This window comes from Zootoca vivipara, chromosome 4, assembly GCF_965207765.1.
Source record: "Zootoca vivipara chromosome 4, rZooViv2.hap1.1, whole genome shotgun sequence".
Taxonomy (NCBI): Eukaryota; Metazoa; Chordata; class Lepidosauria; order Squamata; family Lacertidae; genus Zootoca; species Zootoca vivipara.
This window is the reverse complement of record NC_142587.1, coordinates 11,517,545-11,534,844: the sequence shown is the minus strand read 5'-3', so window position 1 is coordinate 11,534,844 and position 17,300 is coordinate 11,517,545. Positions and strand designations below refer to the sequence as shown.

Genomic DNA, 17,300 nt, shown 5'->3' with positions numbered 1-17,300 from the left:
TAGTTTAATCTGAGAAATGGCAACTATCCCAAATGTGCCTAGTGAGCATTATAGCTCTATGGGATTTGTATCTGGTTCTCCCTGGACGAGATGAACTCTGGCCGGACAGTCTGCGGGCAGGTAGGGTCTCAGCCTGTGTACCAGATGGAGCTGATAGACAGCTGCCCAGAATTGACCTGTGCCTCCATGGACAGCTGTGAGTCCAAAATGACTCCCAGGCTGCACATTCTCCAGTTTTACCATATGAATTGTTAGCATGCACAAATGTTTATAAATTTTACTTCTATACTCTAGTATCTAGAGTAAAGAAGTGTGGGATTATATTCCCCCCACCTTTTTTTTGCTTTCAGGCTGCCAACAAGTGATGGCAGTGCATCAAAAGGAAAACAGCAAACAAGTGAGCCTGTGCACATTTTAAAGCGCTCTTTTGCAAGAACTGTCTCAGTGGTAAGTATCTGTCAAGTGTGTCGCATACAAGGGTCATCCTAGTTTGTTCATCTAAAATTGGTTAATAGAACATAGGCTAAAGCATATTTTTAAATTAACCCTGCTTGCAACATGCCATGCCTGCACAAAACTGTTGTGTCCAATGCAATGGTTAATGTCATCCTGAATTAGTGAGGTTATTTATCCATCAGGATCCTTCATCATATGTTGTCTGAGTCAGACTCTCGGGTATCCTGTTAGATGCTTCATTTGTTCCCACTAATTGAGCATTCTAGTGTGTGTGTGTGTGTGTGTGTGTGTGTGTGTGTGTGTGTGTGTATTTTCAATTTCGTCTACCTTGTGCTGGGACTTCTCCTGCCAGCAATTGTTATTTCTACTGGTGGGTGTGTAGAGATTCTCATGCTTCTTTGTTAGCAGTTTGCTGAGGACATTGGCATTAGACAACAAACAGGGCTGGAAATCTCCTTTATCTGAAGGTTGTTGGGGTTTCTTTTTGGGTTTGGTCACCTTGCTTCTTCCACAACTTGTCTTGAAACAGGAGTGTTTTGAATCGCTATTGAGCATTCTTCATTGGAGCTGGACAACCTTGGTGTTGGGAGTAGAGGAGCTTCGAGGATTGAAAGGGTTCCAGTATACAGCTACCCTTTTGGATTTAGAAAGGCTGCGATTCGTTGGCACTTGTTGCTTGAGGCTACTGCGTGTCTATACGTGTGAGATATACCCTGTGTCAGGTAATATACTAAGTTCAAATATCTTAAGTGCATGAAACCCGAGTTTTCAAGGGAACATTTAGAGCAAAATAAACCCACCACAAGATAAAGCAAATTTAAAATCTAGCTAGTGGTCTGAGGAAATGGAAACCCATTTTCAGTAGATGTTATTTGGAGACTTAATATTCACTATGCCTTTTTTTTCTCTTCGGTGAACTGTAGTCATAGAATCGTAGCACCATCAAATTGTAGAGTTGGAAGGGATTCTGGGGTTTTCTAGTCCAATTCCCTGAAATGCAAGAATCTCAACTAGATCATACACAACCACCATCCAATCTCTGCTTAAAAATATCCCAAGGAAGGAGAGTCAAATTATCTGATTGGATTATTGTTTACCATTTTGTTAGTAACTATCTTTCTCTCTCCAGCTACTACGAAAGCCGTTGTTGAAGAAACTAGCAAGCTGGCAGACTGCATTGGGAAGACTAGAACCTTACTAAGAAAAATTTTATCTGAAGGAGTAGATCACTGTATGATCAAGTTGGACAACGACCCCCAAGGATACCTCACTCAGCCACTGAATCTTCTAGAAGCTGTTCTTCAGGAGTGCCATAACACCTTCACAGCCTGCTTTCACTCATTCTACCCGACACCAGCTCTACAATGGGCTTGCCTTTGTGATTTGCTAAATTGTTTAGATCAGGTACGTATTTTTTTTAAACAGTACAAAAGCAGTATTGTGAAACATCAACATTAACCTTCAAACAGATACAGCAACCTTCACCAAAAGATGAAACATTTTGGTAGCTCATTCTTACCCCAGCGTATGGCATTTCGTGACTCTCTAAGTATGCAGCTATCATGACTAATGCCTCTGGTTTTCAATTAGGTATCATCCTTCAATTCCAATTGCAAATTGCCCTATAACATTTTACTTTACTGCTTTCCTATCCATAAAGGCTAAAACTATAAAGTATACATTTTATACATTATACAAAGGAAGGCAATTGCAGGAACACTCTAAAGGTTTGAAAAAAGGAAGCTAAAAGTGGTTTTTCAGTGGTTGTCTTACTTCCTCCTGCTCCTAGTTCTCTCTCCATTGCTCCCACCTTAGCCTACAATTCACCACCACATCCTGCTATCCTTTTCCTGCTGCTTGCCAGCTTCCTCTTCTGATCTCCCCCCCCCCCCACTCAGCAAGCAAAACTCATTGCCTGGAAGGTTGAGTACTGGCTCCCAAAATTCTTCCCTTTGTCAGAGATATTCCTCTGTGGCATGAAGGTTGTTCACTTGTGCGACCTTCACCCTTTTGCACTTTTGAAGGGCAACAGGTGGGGAGTCATTTCAACACAACCTTCTGTTCTTTTTAAAAACTAGGGGATGACTACTAGCTCTAGTGATCTCTTCCTTCTGCCGTGCATCCAACCCTTGTTTTGTGTTTTAACCATCTGCATACTGGAGTCTGAAGGCTTTTATATTATTATTATAATACATATCATCATAAAATTAGTGGCCAACAGTAATGGCAGAATAGAAGTTACACAGGCTGTTTTGCATCGTTCAGCTATGCCATTTTTACAAGCATTTTTTTAAATTTTATTTTAAGGATATCCAGGAAGCAAACTTCAAGACTTCAAGCAGTAGGCTTCTCGCAGCAGTGATGTCAGCCCTGTGCCACACATCTGTGAAACTGACCTCCATCTTTCCTATTGCTTACGATGGTGAAGTCTTGCTGCATTCTATGGTGAAACAAGTTAGCACTGAAAATGACTCTGCGCTGGCCCATCGCTTCCCTCTGCTGGTAGCACACATGGAAAAACTTAGTCAGGCGAGTATCAGCTACAAAAGCACACAGCGTATATCATAATAATCTGATATGAGACATTCCGTTCTGATGTGCCAATTCGTTCTACAGAGTGAAGAAAATATCTCAGGGATGACAAGCTTTCGTGAAGTACTTGAAAAGATGCTGGTTATTGTCGTGTTGCCAGTAAGAAATAGCCTTAGGCGTGAAAATGAACTTTTCTCTGCACACCTAGTTTCTAACACCTGTGGATTACTTGCCAGTATTGTGAGTGAACTCACAGCTTCTGCACTAGGATCGGAGGTAATGTGGTTAATTCATAATCCCACTGTCTCTGGATTGGTAGGTGCATGCTAAGATAAGACAGCATTTCCACATTTAGATATTTTTCTTCCACGAGTGAATGATGTTGCATTCCAGAAATCATGCAACCAATTTGAAGTCTGTAGTGGATTTTGTTAGATGTTGTGCTGTCCATATAAAACTAGGTGTTCCTAGTTCCTTTAGTCATTTTTTTTTCTAGGGATAGTTAAACAGTTCACTGATAAATGGATTATTTTATTAAGGAACAGTGCTTGATAGGACAGTTTCGTTCATGTAAGTTGATTTAGAAGCAAGGTTCTAATTTAAAATAGCCTTAAATTGGATTTTTCTCTGCTAATTGCTGTCCTGCTTCTTTCCAGGTTGATGGGCTTAATTCTCTTCATTCTGTCAAGTCAAGCCCAAATCGATTCACAAAAACAAGCCAAGGAAGAAGCTGGAATACAGGGAATGGATCCCCTGATGCAATTTGCTTCTCTGTGGACAAACCTGGGGTTATTGTTGTAGGATTCTCTGTCTATGGAGGAGGAGGAATCCATGAATATGAACTGGAAGTACTAGTTGATGATGTATGTACTTCACAATTGTTCATGAAAAGCCCCTGCAATTCCACTACGTTGTTGCCTTTACTGCTATAATAGTAATAATAATAATAATAATAAAAATCCACATAAAACTGTTGCAAACATTGGACTCCTGGGCCTCACCCAAAAACACTGCAGCCCAGTTTAAATATAATGTTAATATCCCCCTCTCTTGTATGATATATGTCAGAGATGTAGTGGTAGTAGAGAATTGGAGGCTGGAGATTCCCTAGGAAGCAAGCACCTTAGTTCTTGTGAAGCATATGGTTTGGAAGCTTACACTTGCTTTTTAGGGGTGCTGAGCAATGCGGTTTAAATGCTGAAGGGCAGGCAATTGTGAGGGGAAATAACATTTAAAAAATCATCTTGAAGGACAAAAGATGGAATGGGGCTTGCAATCAAATTAAACACAGGGTGAACAGCAGAAGAAAGGGGAGGGAATTGGAGGCAGGTGTAAACAGGGAAGCAATACGTGGTTGTATCAGTTACATGTACTTAGACTAAGTTTACAGTAGGACATGGTAACTAGGGATTGAGCCCAAAGGCTGTACCTAAAAGGTGGGTTTTGAGCAGGCATAAGAAAGAAGAAAGCGAATCACACAAGTTTTCTATGAGGCAGTTCCAAATATTTGGGGCAGCAAGGGGACTTTTGGGTGGTGGAACTACAGATAACAGGCAGAGGAATATCCAGATTATTATTATTTATATAACCTTTAAATATTTACTTCTTTTTATTCATAGAGTGATCATACAGGAGATTCCACTCATTCTCACAGATGGACATCTCTAGAGTTAGTTAAAGGGACGTATACTACAGATGACTCCCCGAGTGATATTGCTGAAATTAAACTTGACAAAGTTGTTCCTCTGAAGGTAAATCAAACAATTTCCCCCCTGCAACCGAAAAATAGATCTGTATTATGCACATGTATTTTATTTCAATTCAACGATTTATTTGCTGATTAACATTTTAGGGAACAATCTTACACACAAGAAGCTGGTGTAAAACAAGATTGCTGTAAATTAAACAGGCATAAAGTATTCCAGATCAAAACTCCATTCAGGAGTGGGGCTACTGTGGACTGAGTGCGCGCACCCCCCATTCCCCCCCCATTTTTTTTTACAAAATCCACCTGGATTGTGATTTCACCTTTGGAATCTCGGGCATGTCCGGGAAATTCCAGACATATGGCAACCCTAAGCTGGCGTAGTTCTGCTGCCAAGGAAACATTTTGCCTCGGCCAGGAATCCACTGGTTCCAAACATGCTTTTCCCGGAGGCTCTTGCTATTGGAGAATTTTCATCTTCCCTTAAAAATTTCAGGACAGCTCATGTATCAAGCAAAATGTTGCTGCTTAGTCTAATATCGCATGCTTTCCTGGCTTTTTTTAATTGAAGGAGAATGTGAAATATGCAGTCCGTCTGAGGAACTACGGGAGTCGGACAGCTAATGGGGATGGAGGGATGACCACTGTTCAGTGTCCAGATGGTGTAACGTTCACTTTCAGTACGTGTAGTTTGAGCAGCAATGGCACAAATCAAACACGGGGACAGATCCCACAGATTCTCTATTACAGGTATGAACTATATAATTGCATCATGTGAATTTTGTTTAGTTTTGAATTGGTGTGGGTTTTAAACATGTAAAAATCAGCTGGAGGCATTGTATCCTACCTTATTTCACTGAGAAATGTTGTTTTGGTATAGTGCTTCCTTTACTGTTTTTGAAAAAGAGCTATCTGAAATAGCCCTTCATGAAGAGATATTTTATATATTTATATACACACATACACACACAGAGAGAGAAGAATATATATAGCACAGGCTGAAGGATGGTTTTAAATATCTATATGTCTGGTGACATTGTTGGAAAAGGGTTGTATTTTTCTGTATTAGCTCATCTTACTTGATACTCCCTGAGAGTTGCTCATGTTTTATTGGTTTCATTTTCTAGAAGCGAGTATGATGGTGATCTACAGTCACAACTCTTAAGTAAAGCCAATGAAGAAGATAAAAATTGTAGCAGAGCACTTTCTGTTGTGAGTGCTGTGGTACGAGCTGCTAAAGACCTTTTACACAGGGCTCTTGCTGTAGACGGTAAGAATACGTTGCAAAAAGGCCTGGATTCTCCTTATTCAAGATCTGTTTGTGATAGTGAGGTTCTGTGGTGTGAATGTTTGCTCATGACATCTTCACTTATTAAATTTCTGCACATAATAAATACAATAAATGGTGCAACAGTTTGCATAAGAAAGAAAGGTAATACCCAAATCTGAATCCAGGGATGAATAGCCCATGGTGCATCGGACCCCTGAAGGATTTTTAGTCTCCTCCCAACCCCAAAATTTGGCATTTTTAAATCTAAAAAACATCACTTCTGTGGGTCACCTGCTTGGTGGTTGTTTTGCCAAAGGCAAGGTGGTTCTTTTAAAATGAGATTCAGAAGCGATACAAAATACACAATTGAGTGAGAAGATTAAATAAAGCAATATCAGTATTGCAGCATGGGATAAAATAATGTAAAATGTAAACATTGTGGTTTAAATTCATACAACATGGTCCATACAGAGAACAAGTGTATATAAGAGTCATTAATTTCAGTGTGAGAGATTTGAGCACATTCTTAATTCTCCCAGTGAAATGGATAGGACACCAGATTAGCTTGATCATGCCTTTAATGAATAATTTAATTGTTTAAGTGAGTAGTGGAATATGATTGGTATCTTCATATCTTAGTATCTCAGGGTTTTTATTGTCCTTGTCGTTTTAGCGGATGACATTCCAGAACTGCTCAGCTCTTCCAGTCTCTTTTATATGCTCCTTCCTCTTATCATTGCCTATATCGGACCTGTGGCTGCAGCTATTCCCAAGGTATGTGGCTAACAGTCTCTGTAGCATTCCAGATGGAGTTGTGCTTCACATGGACCCGTTTTTGCTCCAGAGGTTACCTTTCAATTCCATTAACAAGCGGTAATCTTCCTAACCATTTGTCCATCTCCTCGCCACCTGCCTGAATCAGCATGGCACTCTCTGTAAAAGTATGTCTCTCTCACACCAACTCTTTTAGATAGTCAGACTCGCTTTTGGTGTCCTTCATCTTGCTTCACTGGGCAAGCAGGTGTCTAGTGCCATGTTGGATGGTGCATCACATTTGTATATATGTCTCATTATATCTTCCACCTCTGACAAAGATCACAATTCATTTCACAAGGTCTGTAGTTTACCTTGGTGGCGCTGTGACGAAATATCTCTCATCATGAGGCTTGTCAAACTGCGGCCTGCATTAAGCCTAACACCTTAATGAAGCACTGCAAAATTGATCTCTGCACCTTGTTTAAGGCAGCTTTTGGGAGGCAAGTGGTCCAGCATGTGCTCCTGTCAATAGATAGTCTAAACCTGCCCTGTACTTGGTTGGCTTGGGAACATCCTACCTGAGGACTTGGTACACTTAAGGGACAAGGGACCTCTGAATGATATTTTTACTTGAGCGTATTTATCTCTTCAAGGCCCCAACCTGGTTTGGCTGCCTTATACAATATTAAGGTATTTTCTGATTGGCTCATTAGTTATCTATGCACTTTCAGAGGCTACCTGGTATTATGTATGTCGTTTGCATTGTTCTGGGTATTTTGTTTCAATGTGAGACTCTCTAGCTTGGTCATTAATGTACTGAGGCTTCACAAGTTATGGACAAGTTCTTTGAAGTGATAGTATCCCTGCCTCCAAGCACTAGGGGGCATCTTTATGCTCAGGTAAAAATACCTTTCAGATAATACTAGTGACCCATTTTACACCAAAGATCAGGACTAGGTCGAGATAATGTAACATTATTTACACGAACACTGTAAAGCAAACCGAGATGCATTTTCAGTTTTGCAAACACTTGGTCATATTTATCATGTGACAGGTTGCTGTAGAGGTTTTTGGCCTAGTTCAGCAGCTGCTTCCATCTGTAGCTGTTCTGAACCAGAAGTATGCTCCTCCTGCCTTCAACCCCAACCAGTCGACCGACAGCACTACAGGAAACCAACCTGAACAAGGGCTTTCCGCTTGTACTACCTCTAACCACTATGCTGTCATTGAATGCGAACACCCCTACAAGCCAGCATGTGTTACTCACTACAAGGTAGGTTCTTCATTGGAATCTTCATCACTCTTCTTATGAGTTTCATTCAATGTTGGATTATATTGCAAAGCGGGTTGTTTTGTTTCATTTTGTACTCCCTGTCAGATGATGTGTAAATGGAAAAGAATGGAACACATGATATTTAATAATACAGTGGTACCTCTACTTACGAAGGCGATCTATTCCGCGGCGCTCTTCGTAAGGTGAAACCTTCGGTTGTCAAAGTGTCCATTTTGCGCATGCGCGAAGCACGATTTTGCGCATGCGCAGACCGTGTGTGCCGCTTCTGCACAGGTGCAGAATGCGCGGGCGGCAAAAAGACTTCCGGGTTTGCTGACTTCGTAAGTCGAACCTTTGGAAGTCGAGGCATTCGGAAGTCGAGGTACCACTGTAATAATAATAAATGATGATGATGATGATTTATTATTTCTACCCACCCATCTGGCTGGGTTTCCCCAGCCATGCTGGGCGGCTTCCAGCAAAAGATTAAAAATACATTAAAACATCAGTCATAAAAAACTTCCCTAAACAGGGCCGCCTTCAGATGTCTTCTAAACGTCAGATGGTTGTTTATCTCTTTGACATCTGAGGGGAGGGCGTTCTATAGGGCAGGGGTCACTGCCGAGAAGGCCCTCTGCCTGGTTCCCTGTAACTTGGCTTCTTGCAGCGAGGGAACCGCCAGAAGGCCCTCGGCACAGGATCTCAGTGACTGGGCAGAACGATAGGGGTGGAGACGCTCCTTCAGGTATACTGGGCCGAGGCCGTTTAGGGCTTTAAAGGTCAGAACCAACACTTTGAATTGTGTTTGGAAATGTAGTGTTTAAGATTGCACAGAAAACTGGCAGAAGCTATCTAAAAGTAACAATGAATAAAATAAAATGGTTTCTTTCATCTCTTAATTCTCCTTGAAACAGAAACAAGTGGAGCATAATAAAAACCAAGAGTATGGAACCCCACACCTGGGGTTAGTGGATGTCTGTCTTCATCCATTTGTGCACTGCAGCCTTCCCCAATCTGGTGGCTGTAGGTATTTTGGACTACAATTTCCATCAGTCTCAATCAAAGTGGGCAATAATCTGCTATGCTGGGACGGGGTATGGACGGCTCTAGGTTGGGGAAGGCTCATGTGCAGTGTTGACTTTAAAGGCCTCTCTTTCGAAGTCCTGGAGCTGAAGACCAAAAGTGGCACTTGTAGCAATGTTTGCAAGGTTTCATTTTAGTTCTGTTTGCTTAAATAAACTCCCAACATCATTGTGAATGTAACCTAATTGTGAACAACCATTATCAACAACAACAAACCAGTTAAGGAGAAAATATTTTTATTTTCCAACTTTTTCTTAGGTGACATTTCCAGAATGTGTCAGGTGGATGACAATAGAATTTGACGCTCAGTGCGGAACTGCTCAGTCAGAGGATGTCCTTCGCTTGCTCATTCCAGCCCGAATCATCCAGTTTTCAGGTTTTGGACCAAAGCAGGCTTCTGTTCATGAAAATCTCAATTCATGGATAGAACTGAAGAAATTTTCAGGCTCATCTGGGTGGCCTACAATGGTCTTGGTGCTTCCAGGTAACTACATTTAATAGATATATATTAAATATAATGGATGCCTAAAATTGACTTAAACTGTAGTATTAAAAAATTCTCTGGCTTCAGCTAGATGAAATATTTGTCTGGCCTTTATGCATGTGAAGTTACAATCTGTTAAATGGTGTTATGTAATGGTGGGCTTTTTATATCAAGATTTGCATACTGAATAAATATTTCAAATACGAATCTTTGGAAGCAGCAAGGCCTTCTTAGTGCACAGATATGTCATTTCTGCTGTGAGGATCAGCAGTGGTTGAGTGAATATGAAATCATATTGATTAACTGAGAAGAAAACTGGGTGTTGTGCTTTGATTATCTTCCACTTTTAATCCAGAACCACACCCCCTGGGCATTAATACACTGTCCAGTAGCAGGTGCTGTACCAGAATGTTGTTGTTGTTTAGTCGTTCAGTCGTGTCCGACTCTTCGTGACCCCATGGACCATAGCACGCCAGGCACTCCTGTCTTCCACTGCCTCCCGCAGTTTGGTCAAACTCATGTTGGTAGCTTTGAGAACACTGTCCAACCATCTCGTCCTCTGTCGTCCCCTTCTCCTTGTGCCCTCAATCTTTCCCAGCATCAGGGTCTTTTCCAGGAGTCTTCTCTTCTCATGAGGTGGCCAAAGTATTGGAGCCTCAGCTTCAAGATCTGTCCTTCCAGTGAGCACTCAGGGCTGATTTCCTTCAGAGTGGATAGGTTTGATCTTCTTGCAGTCTAATGGGACTCTCAAGAGTCTCCTCCAGTACCATAATAGTACTAGAATAGTAGAGGTTAATTACTAGGGCATGTAACAAAGAGCAGTGGTAAACAACATGAATACAATTACGTGTGAACTAAGATAAAGAAGTACACAGCATGGATTTCAAATTACAGGCAGATCTTGCATTTGATGGTAGGTGAATTGTTGCCCGCATTTGTTGCTTTGCTAAGTCTAGTATTTCCCCTTAGGTAATGAGGCGCTCTTCTCACTGGAAACTGCATCAGACTATGTGAAAGATGAAAAGGCTTCTTTCTATGGTTTCAAGTGTTTTGCAATTGGTTATGAATTTAGCCCGGGACTTGATGAGGTGAGGATACATTTAAGTATTGCAACCTTTAAAGTTATCATAATTTTTTACATGCAGATCCATCGTATTGGTTTAGTTCATTTTTAACCCAAAATATTTGTTAGATGTATGCATGTGAGACTACTTTGATTGTTGGCTTTTCTAGTGTGTTCTCTAGGGTATAGAAATGTGAACCAAGTTTCATCACCAGAAGGTTTTGGGGGCTTAACTGTTAGTGCAAATATCTGGACTTTATAATCCAAGTGCTGCATTAATTTTATAGGCCAGTGTTATAGAAAAAAACCATCCATTTATCTAGCCATGGTTCCCTTGCACATTGCTGAAATGCATGGGTTCTGGGTTACTGAAAATGACTTGCTGGTTGCAGAATGCTTGCCTCACCAAGCACTATAAGTGGATATATTAAGTTTGTCTTCAGGAGGATGATATGGGGGAATTTGCTGAGCTCCTAAAACTATATGTAAAATCATTTTGTCTTCTTTATTTTAAGGGTATCATTCAGCTTGAGAAAGAGCTGGCCAATTTAGGAGGAGCATGTGCAGCTGCGTTGATGAAAAAAGACCTGGCACTCCCCATTGGTATGTCTCTCTGATAGGGAGAGGTTTGTTGGATTCAGCACAAAACTAGCAACACTTGCTTTGTGTTGAGGGAGGGCAGGCAGGGATGTGCTGACAAAAATAACCGACGTGATCCAGGACTTGTGCATACTAAGCAATATATTTTATGCTGTTGAACAGCAGCTTTCGAAGCCATATCACAAACTGCGTTTGAGATTCTCCCAAGCTTCAATACTGATTTGCCATGTGATGTGCAGGGCTGCTACTTTGATGAGGGAGAGCCAACAGGCCTGCTTGCCACGAGGAACAGATTGCTAGGCAGTTTTCTAGATTGTGGCCAGTCGGCCTAATCTGCCAGTCATTTCAAGATAGCTTAAAATGTTGTGTGTTTTTTAAATGATAACTCATAAGCTGAAATCTTTTTATGAAGATATTTTTATTCTGGTTTTTTTAAATATAAAGAGGTGCATACCCCCCCCCCTTTGTCTTGACTTAGTAGGACTGAGAAGAATGACTGGCTTTTAGTTTTTTAGTAGGCCCTATCTGTGTAGTAGATTAGGCATCAAGAGAATGGTCTTTTTCTGTGGTGGCTCCCCAGTTGTGGAATGCTCTCCCCAGAGAGGCTCGCCTGGCACCATCATTACATGTCTTTAGGCACCAGGCAAAAAAATATTCCTCTTTACCCTGCTCTATGGCTATTAAATAATCCATGGACTATGAAAGAGAGGGCAATTATTATGATGGACTATTATTATGATGACTATTATTAGGCTGTCTGTCAGTATGCTTTTAATAACATTTTTATCACTGATGTTCTGCATTGTGTTTTTAATGCTGTACACCACCCTGGGACCTTTCAATAAGGGGTGGTAAATAATAATAATAATAATAATAATAATAATAATAATACCCCGCCCTCCCCAGCCAAGACCGGGCTCAGGGGGTCTAACTCCGGATATGAAACAATTGATTAAAATACAGCTTAAAAACAAGATTAAATACAACATTAAAATGCAGCCTCATTCCAATAGAAACTCAAATCAAAAACTGTCCGGGGAAGAAAATGTCAGATCTTCACCTGGCCAACTATCCAGACAGATCCTACATGGGCCAGAAAAAAAGCCAGGGAAGTCCCCAAATATGAGTTGCATCACAGAAGGAAAAAGGAAAGAGGGGGAGGGGATCAAGTTGGTTCTAGGCCAAAGGCCAGGCAGAACAACTCTGTCTTACAGGCCCTGCGGAAAGAAATCAGATCCCGTAGGGTCCTGGTCTCATGCGACAGAGCGTTCCACCAGGTCGGAGCCAGTGTTGAAAAGGCCCTGGCTCTGGTTGAGGCTAATCTGACTTCCTTAGGGCCCGGGACCTCTAGGGTGTTACTATTTATGGACCTTAAGGTCCTCCGCGGGGCATACCGGGAGATACCAGATACTTAAGGTCCTCCGCGGGGCATACCAGATATTTAAAATACAGTGGCATAGGTTTTATTTGTATGGGCTTATGGTCGTAAATAAATATCTGATCTGATCAGTGGCATAGTTAAGAGTTGTACTGCATGAATAATCACTAAAAGTTAATTGTTGTTGTTGTTGTTGTTGTTGTTTTCCTTCCTTTCAGGGTTTCTTAATGTTAGTTTGGATATGGTTTTCCAGTCTGTCAGTCTGTTTCTTTCACCAGAAGAATCAGCCTTTAATCCCCAAAATTTTGAACTCTGTTTTCTGAGGCTCTTTTCCTAAGAGGTAGAGAGCAGGAATTCTGTCATTACTAGAAATTAGATTAAGGGGAAGAGCCAGTTACCCAGTTTATCACATGAAGTGAGGTTAGGGGAACATTAGGTATACAGATAAAACCTTAGAATGTGTTTTGATTTCATGACATTATTTACTCTATCCAAGCAGGCAATGAATTTGAAGAAGATCTTGAGATCCTGGAAGAAGCTGCTCTGCAGGTAGACAATTAACCACTGCCTTTGCAAAATAAAACATTGAGATTCTTTGCTAATTGGTACAAAACAGAAAGCACAGTGGTTTAATTTGGCTTGCTTAGGAGAACTTCAGTATGTAATAGAATTTCTCAAAAGTAATTGCTACAGCAGGGGGCAAGGTCTGTGATGAGATCTCCTGAACTGGTATATACCCTGCTCCAGTTAGCCTGCTCAAAGCATCTTCTTTTCGAGATTTCTTGCCATTTAACACCCAAGATAATTCATTAAAGAAGTGGTTTCCATTTAGCTGAGAACTGTGGACCCCGTTTTTCAAAAGCCAAGCCATGGACCCCCTACTTTTGAAAAGTTTGATACCTGTATGATAATTTTGGTTACGTGAATGGTGCCACAGATCCCCTGAGCAGGTGCCGCGAACCACCAATTGGGAACCACTGCATTAGAGTAATATTATATGATCTGAAAGAGAGTTGCAGCCTTTCTTCCTGTGATCCAGCTTTGCTAGTTTATTTATTGAATTTTTAATTTTTATTTATTTGGACTAGTTATATTCTGCCTACTAACAAAGGTTCTCAAGCCAACTTCCAGATATTTAAAATGCAGTGGCATAGATAAGTGTTGTACTGCATGTGTAATCACTAAAAGTGCACATACCGTACTTGTCTCTTGGCCTAGAAATAAGGATGGCACCAAAGGATATATTCTGAGTTACGCTCCTGTTCAGGAAGTGCTTTGAAGGGTGCAGGTGTGGAAATCCATGGGGCCTCTTTGCTTTAGATTGCTGATAATTGAGATTTGGGTTTTAGAGGGTACCTGCTTTATAATCTTTTAGTTTTACTAGTTTTAATTTGAAATTATAATGAAGTCATTGCATTCTGTATGCATTTGATGCTCTGGGGACTTTTGATAGACTGGGCTGGCTCACATTTCCAGGTAGACCATAGTAAATGTTTAATGCCAGTTCTTCAAACCTCCCCTGCTCCTGGTCTTGTCAGGTCCAACAAACCATAGCCTTGATTGGTTGTGTCTTTTGAACCTGAGGCTTATGGCTTGTTTTCCCCAAAGGTACCACAAGTGGCGAGCCAAAAATAAACATTGGCTGCTACTTGTGGTTTGTTTGAACAGAAATAAATCCGAAGCCTGGGTTCAGATGACGTGACTAACCAAGGCTTGTTGTTCCTTGCTCCCAGTGTGATATGGCCAGGAGTAGGGGGGACTGAAGTGGAGACTGTTGGGAATTCACTTTGGTTTAACATGACATGCAGATGTAGCCGTTGGGCCCGTTTTACAAATAAAACAAATAATTGAATTGATTACCAAAAATCTTTTTAAAAATGCAACACATGTAAACGCTAAATGATATTTCACAACCCTCTCCAGGTTTGCAAGACTCACTCCGGCATCCTGGGAAAAGGTTTAGCATTATCTCATTCGCCAACTATCTTGGAGGCCCTTGAAGGAACTCTCCCTCTGCAAGTACAAAGCAATGAACAATCATTTTTGGAGGATTTCATTTCATGTGTACCAGGATCAAGTGGTGGACGACTTGCAAGGTATTGTTATTGCCAAGTTACATCCATGAGCACCTCTTATTACTGTGCTTTAGTTTTGAATAAATAAGACCCACAAGCACAACAGCGCCAAAGTATTCCTTCCATTATTCCTTATTTGTTACTTTGAAAAGCGTGCATTTCCCCTTCCACATTTAATTGCCTTTGGAGTTTTTTTTAAAATAAGTACAGGAAAGGGCTGACATCTTGAGTCTTTAGAATGAAATACAGTGGAACCTTGGTTTATGAACACCTCGGTTTATGAATTTTCGGTTTATGAACGCTGCGGACCCATCTGGAACGGATTAATCCACTTTCCATTACTTTCAATGGGAAAGTTCGCTTCAGTTTATGAACGCTTCAGTTTAAGTACTCCGCGGACCGTCTGGAACAGATTAATCCACTTTCCATTACTTTCAATGGGAAAGTTCGCTTCAGTTTATGAACGCTTCAGTTTATGAACAGACTTCTGGAACCAATTGTGTTCATAAACCGAGGTACCACTGTATAGCACAAATGCTATATAAATCTAAGTCCTAGCAGGGGTGTTTTAAACTAAGATCTTGTTTTTGATAGCTTTATCTTGCTTCATGTAATGTATGTGATTCTGATTTACAAGGGGTTGGATTAGATGATCCTCGGGGATCCCTTCCAACTCCACAATGCTGTCTTGTTCTGTACCCCACTTTGATATTATTTCCCCAAGAACACAGAGCAGGAGTCAACTAAGGAACCCTAACAGCAGCAAGGCTTCCACCTCCCCACATGCCCCTCAAAATTTCCTCTGGGGGAGTTGGGAGAATGTAATAGTGTGACATTGAACTCCACCAAATGAGTTATACGTATATGTTAAATGGCTTTATCTTTCCTGTTTTAGATGGCTTCAACCAGATTCATATGCAGATCCCCAGAAAACATCCTTGATTCTGAATAAAGATGACATACGATGTGGCTGGCCTACTATTATAACTGTGCAGACAAAAGACCAGTATGGTGATGTTGTTCATGTGCCTAATATGAAGGTAACTTTTAAAAGGTGGTTTTCCTGTCACCCATTGCTTGATCTTTATGCAATCTATATATATAAAAATGTAAACTGGGCATGTGGGTGGCTTTCCACTTTTCTCTGAAACCGCTTGACCGATTACGTTCAAATTTTGACACAACTTCCAAAGCGAATATGAGTCACAATCATCATCATCCTTTTTATTTGACCGTCAGTCAGAAAAAGATACATTTATCCATACAAGGTTAAAACACCTGAAAGGGTTTTTAAACGCAGCCAACAATAAAAAAGGGCTAAACAGATAGCCCCAAATCAATACAGTCAATATTAGTCTTACGACGCTTGAAAGCTAAAAAAAGAAATTTGGCACCAAGGAGGCTGTATTTCTAGTAGCATTATTCAGCAAGTATAAAACCTGATTTTCTCTGGGTAGAAAGCTAAATTGGAGTAGAAGTGGAGCTATAAGATTTTGCCTAAGCTCTGTGTAAGAAGGGCAAGTTATGAGAATATGTTTGTGGACTCGACCACGCCCATGGCACAATGACATAAGAGTGACCATATACAGGTTGCGTAGACAGATCTCACACCTGGGCCACGTAAAAACCCCATGTTCCAGAACTCACAAATCACCCTCAAGTGCATGCTGGGAGCACAGGAGATGTAGCAAAACAGCGCACTCTAGTGACAGCTACACTGGTACTGCAGCTAGGAAAGCTTCTCCCTCCACAGCATCTCGGCTTGGCTTTCCAGACTGGGCCAAGTGGAGGTGGGGGCTCGCCTGGGTGGGGGGTGGGGGGGAGGAGGGGGCGGGATAGGTCATGGGTCGGGCCAATCACAGGGATAAGCCGGGGTGGGGGGAGGAGGGGTGGCATACCTCATGAGTCGGGACAGGGTGGGGACAACCACAGGGATGAGCTGGCGTGTGTGTGGAGGGGATGGGATAGCTCATGGGTCGGGACAGGGTGGGGACAACCACAGGGATGACCTTGTGTAAACAGAATACACGTAAAACGTTTCAACAAAATGAAGGGGGACTCTGAGGGTCCATTTAGCAGACTGACCCACAGCAACACGTGGCCGGGCCACCTAGTTTGGAATAAAACTAGCACAAAGAATCTCAACTCGCCCTCTGCAGATGTGTGAAATAGTTTTGTTTTTCCTGTATTTTGAGGAAGAAGCAGATACTTCCCCACGATATTTTGGATAACCCTATTGCTACCTGTTTTTGTGGTATTTAATGGTATTGAATATATCCTCACCTTTCCTGTTTAAATCTGGCAGGTGGAAGTCAAGGCAATTCCTGTTTCCCAGAAAAAAACTTCCTTGCAGCAAGAACAGGCAAAAAAACTTCAGCGCATACCAGGCAGTCCCGCAGGTGCTGCTGCTGCTTCCTCCACTGATATGACTTTCGGAGGACTTCCTGCTCCAAAACTCGATGCCTCTTATGAACCAATGATAGTGAAGGAAGCTCGCTACATTGCTATTACAATGATGAAGGTAAACTGCTACTTAAGGCATACATTTTTCCAATCCTGTCTAGTGAACAAAGGGACTTGAAGACTAACTAGAAATCTAGTGGGGTCAACATGTTTCCCTTTTTT

General features: G+C 41.4%; 1 protein-coding gene across 30 annotated transcripts in view; it reads left to right on the top strand.

Moving 5' to 3' along the window:
* Nucleotides 1-17,300, top strand: part of MYCBP2 (MYC binding protein 2) — a 130,829-nt gene that overhangs the window by 58,330 nt on the left and 55,199 nt on the right. For 15 of the 30 annotated variants that reach the window (XM_060273333.2, XM_060273338.2, XM_088667502.1 and 12 more), the window contains 18 exons: nt 351-447; nt 986-1,178; nt 1,586-1,860; nt 2,764-2,985; nt 3,073-3,264; nt 3,645-3,851; nt 4,608-4,739; nt 5,265-5,443; nt 5,821-5,963; nt 6,637-6,737; nt 7,774-7,992; nt 9,334-9,559; nt 10,529-10,647; nt 11,138-11,225; nt 13,097-13,149; nt 14,524-14,696; nt 15,571-15,715; nt 16,981-17,196. In XM_060273333.2, the coding sequence (XP_060129316.2) occupies nt 351-447; nt 986-1,178; nt 1,586-1,860; nt 2,764-2,985; nt 3,073-3,264; nt 3,645-3,851; nt 4,608-4,739; nt 5,265-5,443; nt 5,821-5,963; nt 6,637-6,737; nt 7,774-7,992; nt 9,334-9,559; nt 10,529-10,647; nt 11,138-11,225; nt 13,097-13,149; nt 14,524-14,696; nt 15,571-15,715; nt 16,981-17,196 (2,980 nt within the window). The remainder of the gene's footprint in view (nt 1-350; nt 448-985; nt 1,179-1,585; nt 1,861-2,763; nt 2,986-3,072; nt 3,265-3,644; nt 3,852-4,607; nt 4,740-5,264; nt 5,444-5,820; nt 5,964-6,636; nt 6,738-7,773; nt 7,993-9,333; nt 9,560-10,528; nt 10,648-11,137; nt 11,226-13,096; nt 13,150-14,523; nt 14,697-15,570; nt 15,716-16,980; nt 17,197-17,300) is intronic. The other 15 variants (XM_060273339.2, XM_088667503.1, XM_088667497.1 and 12 more) reach the window with 1 other exon arrangement.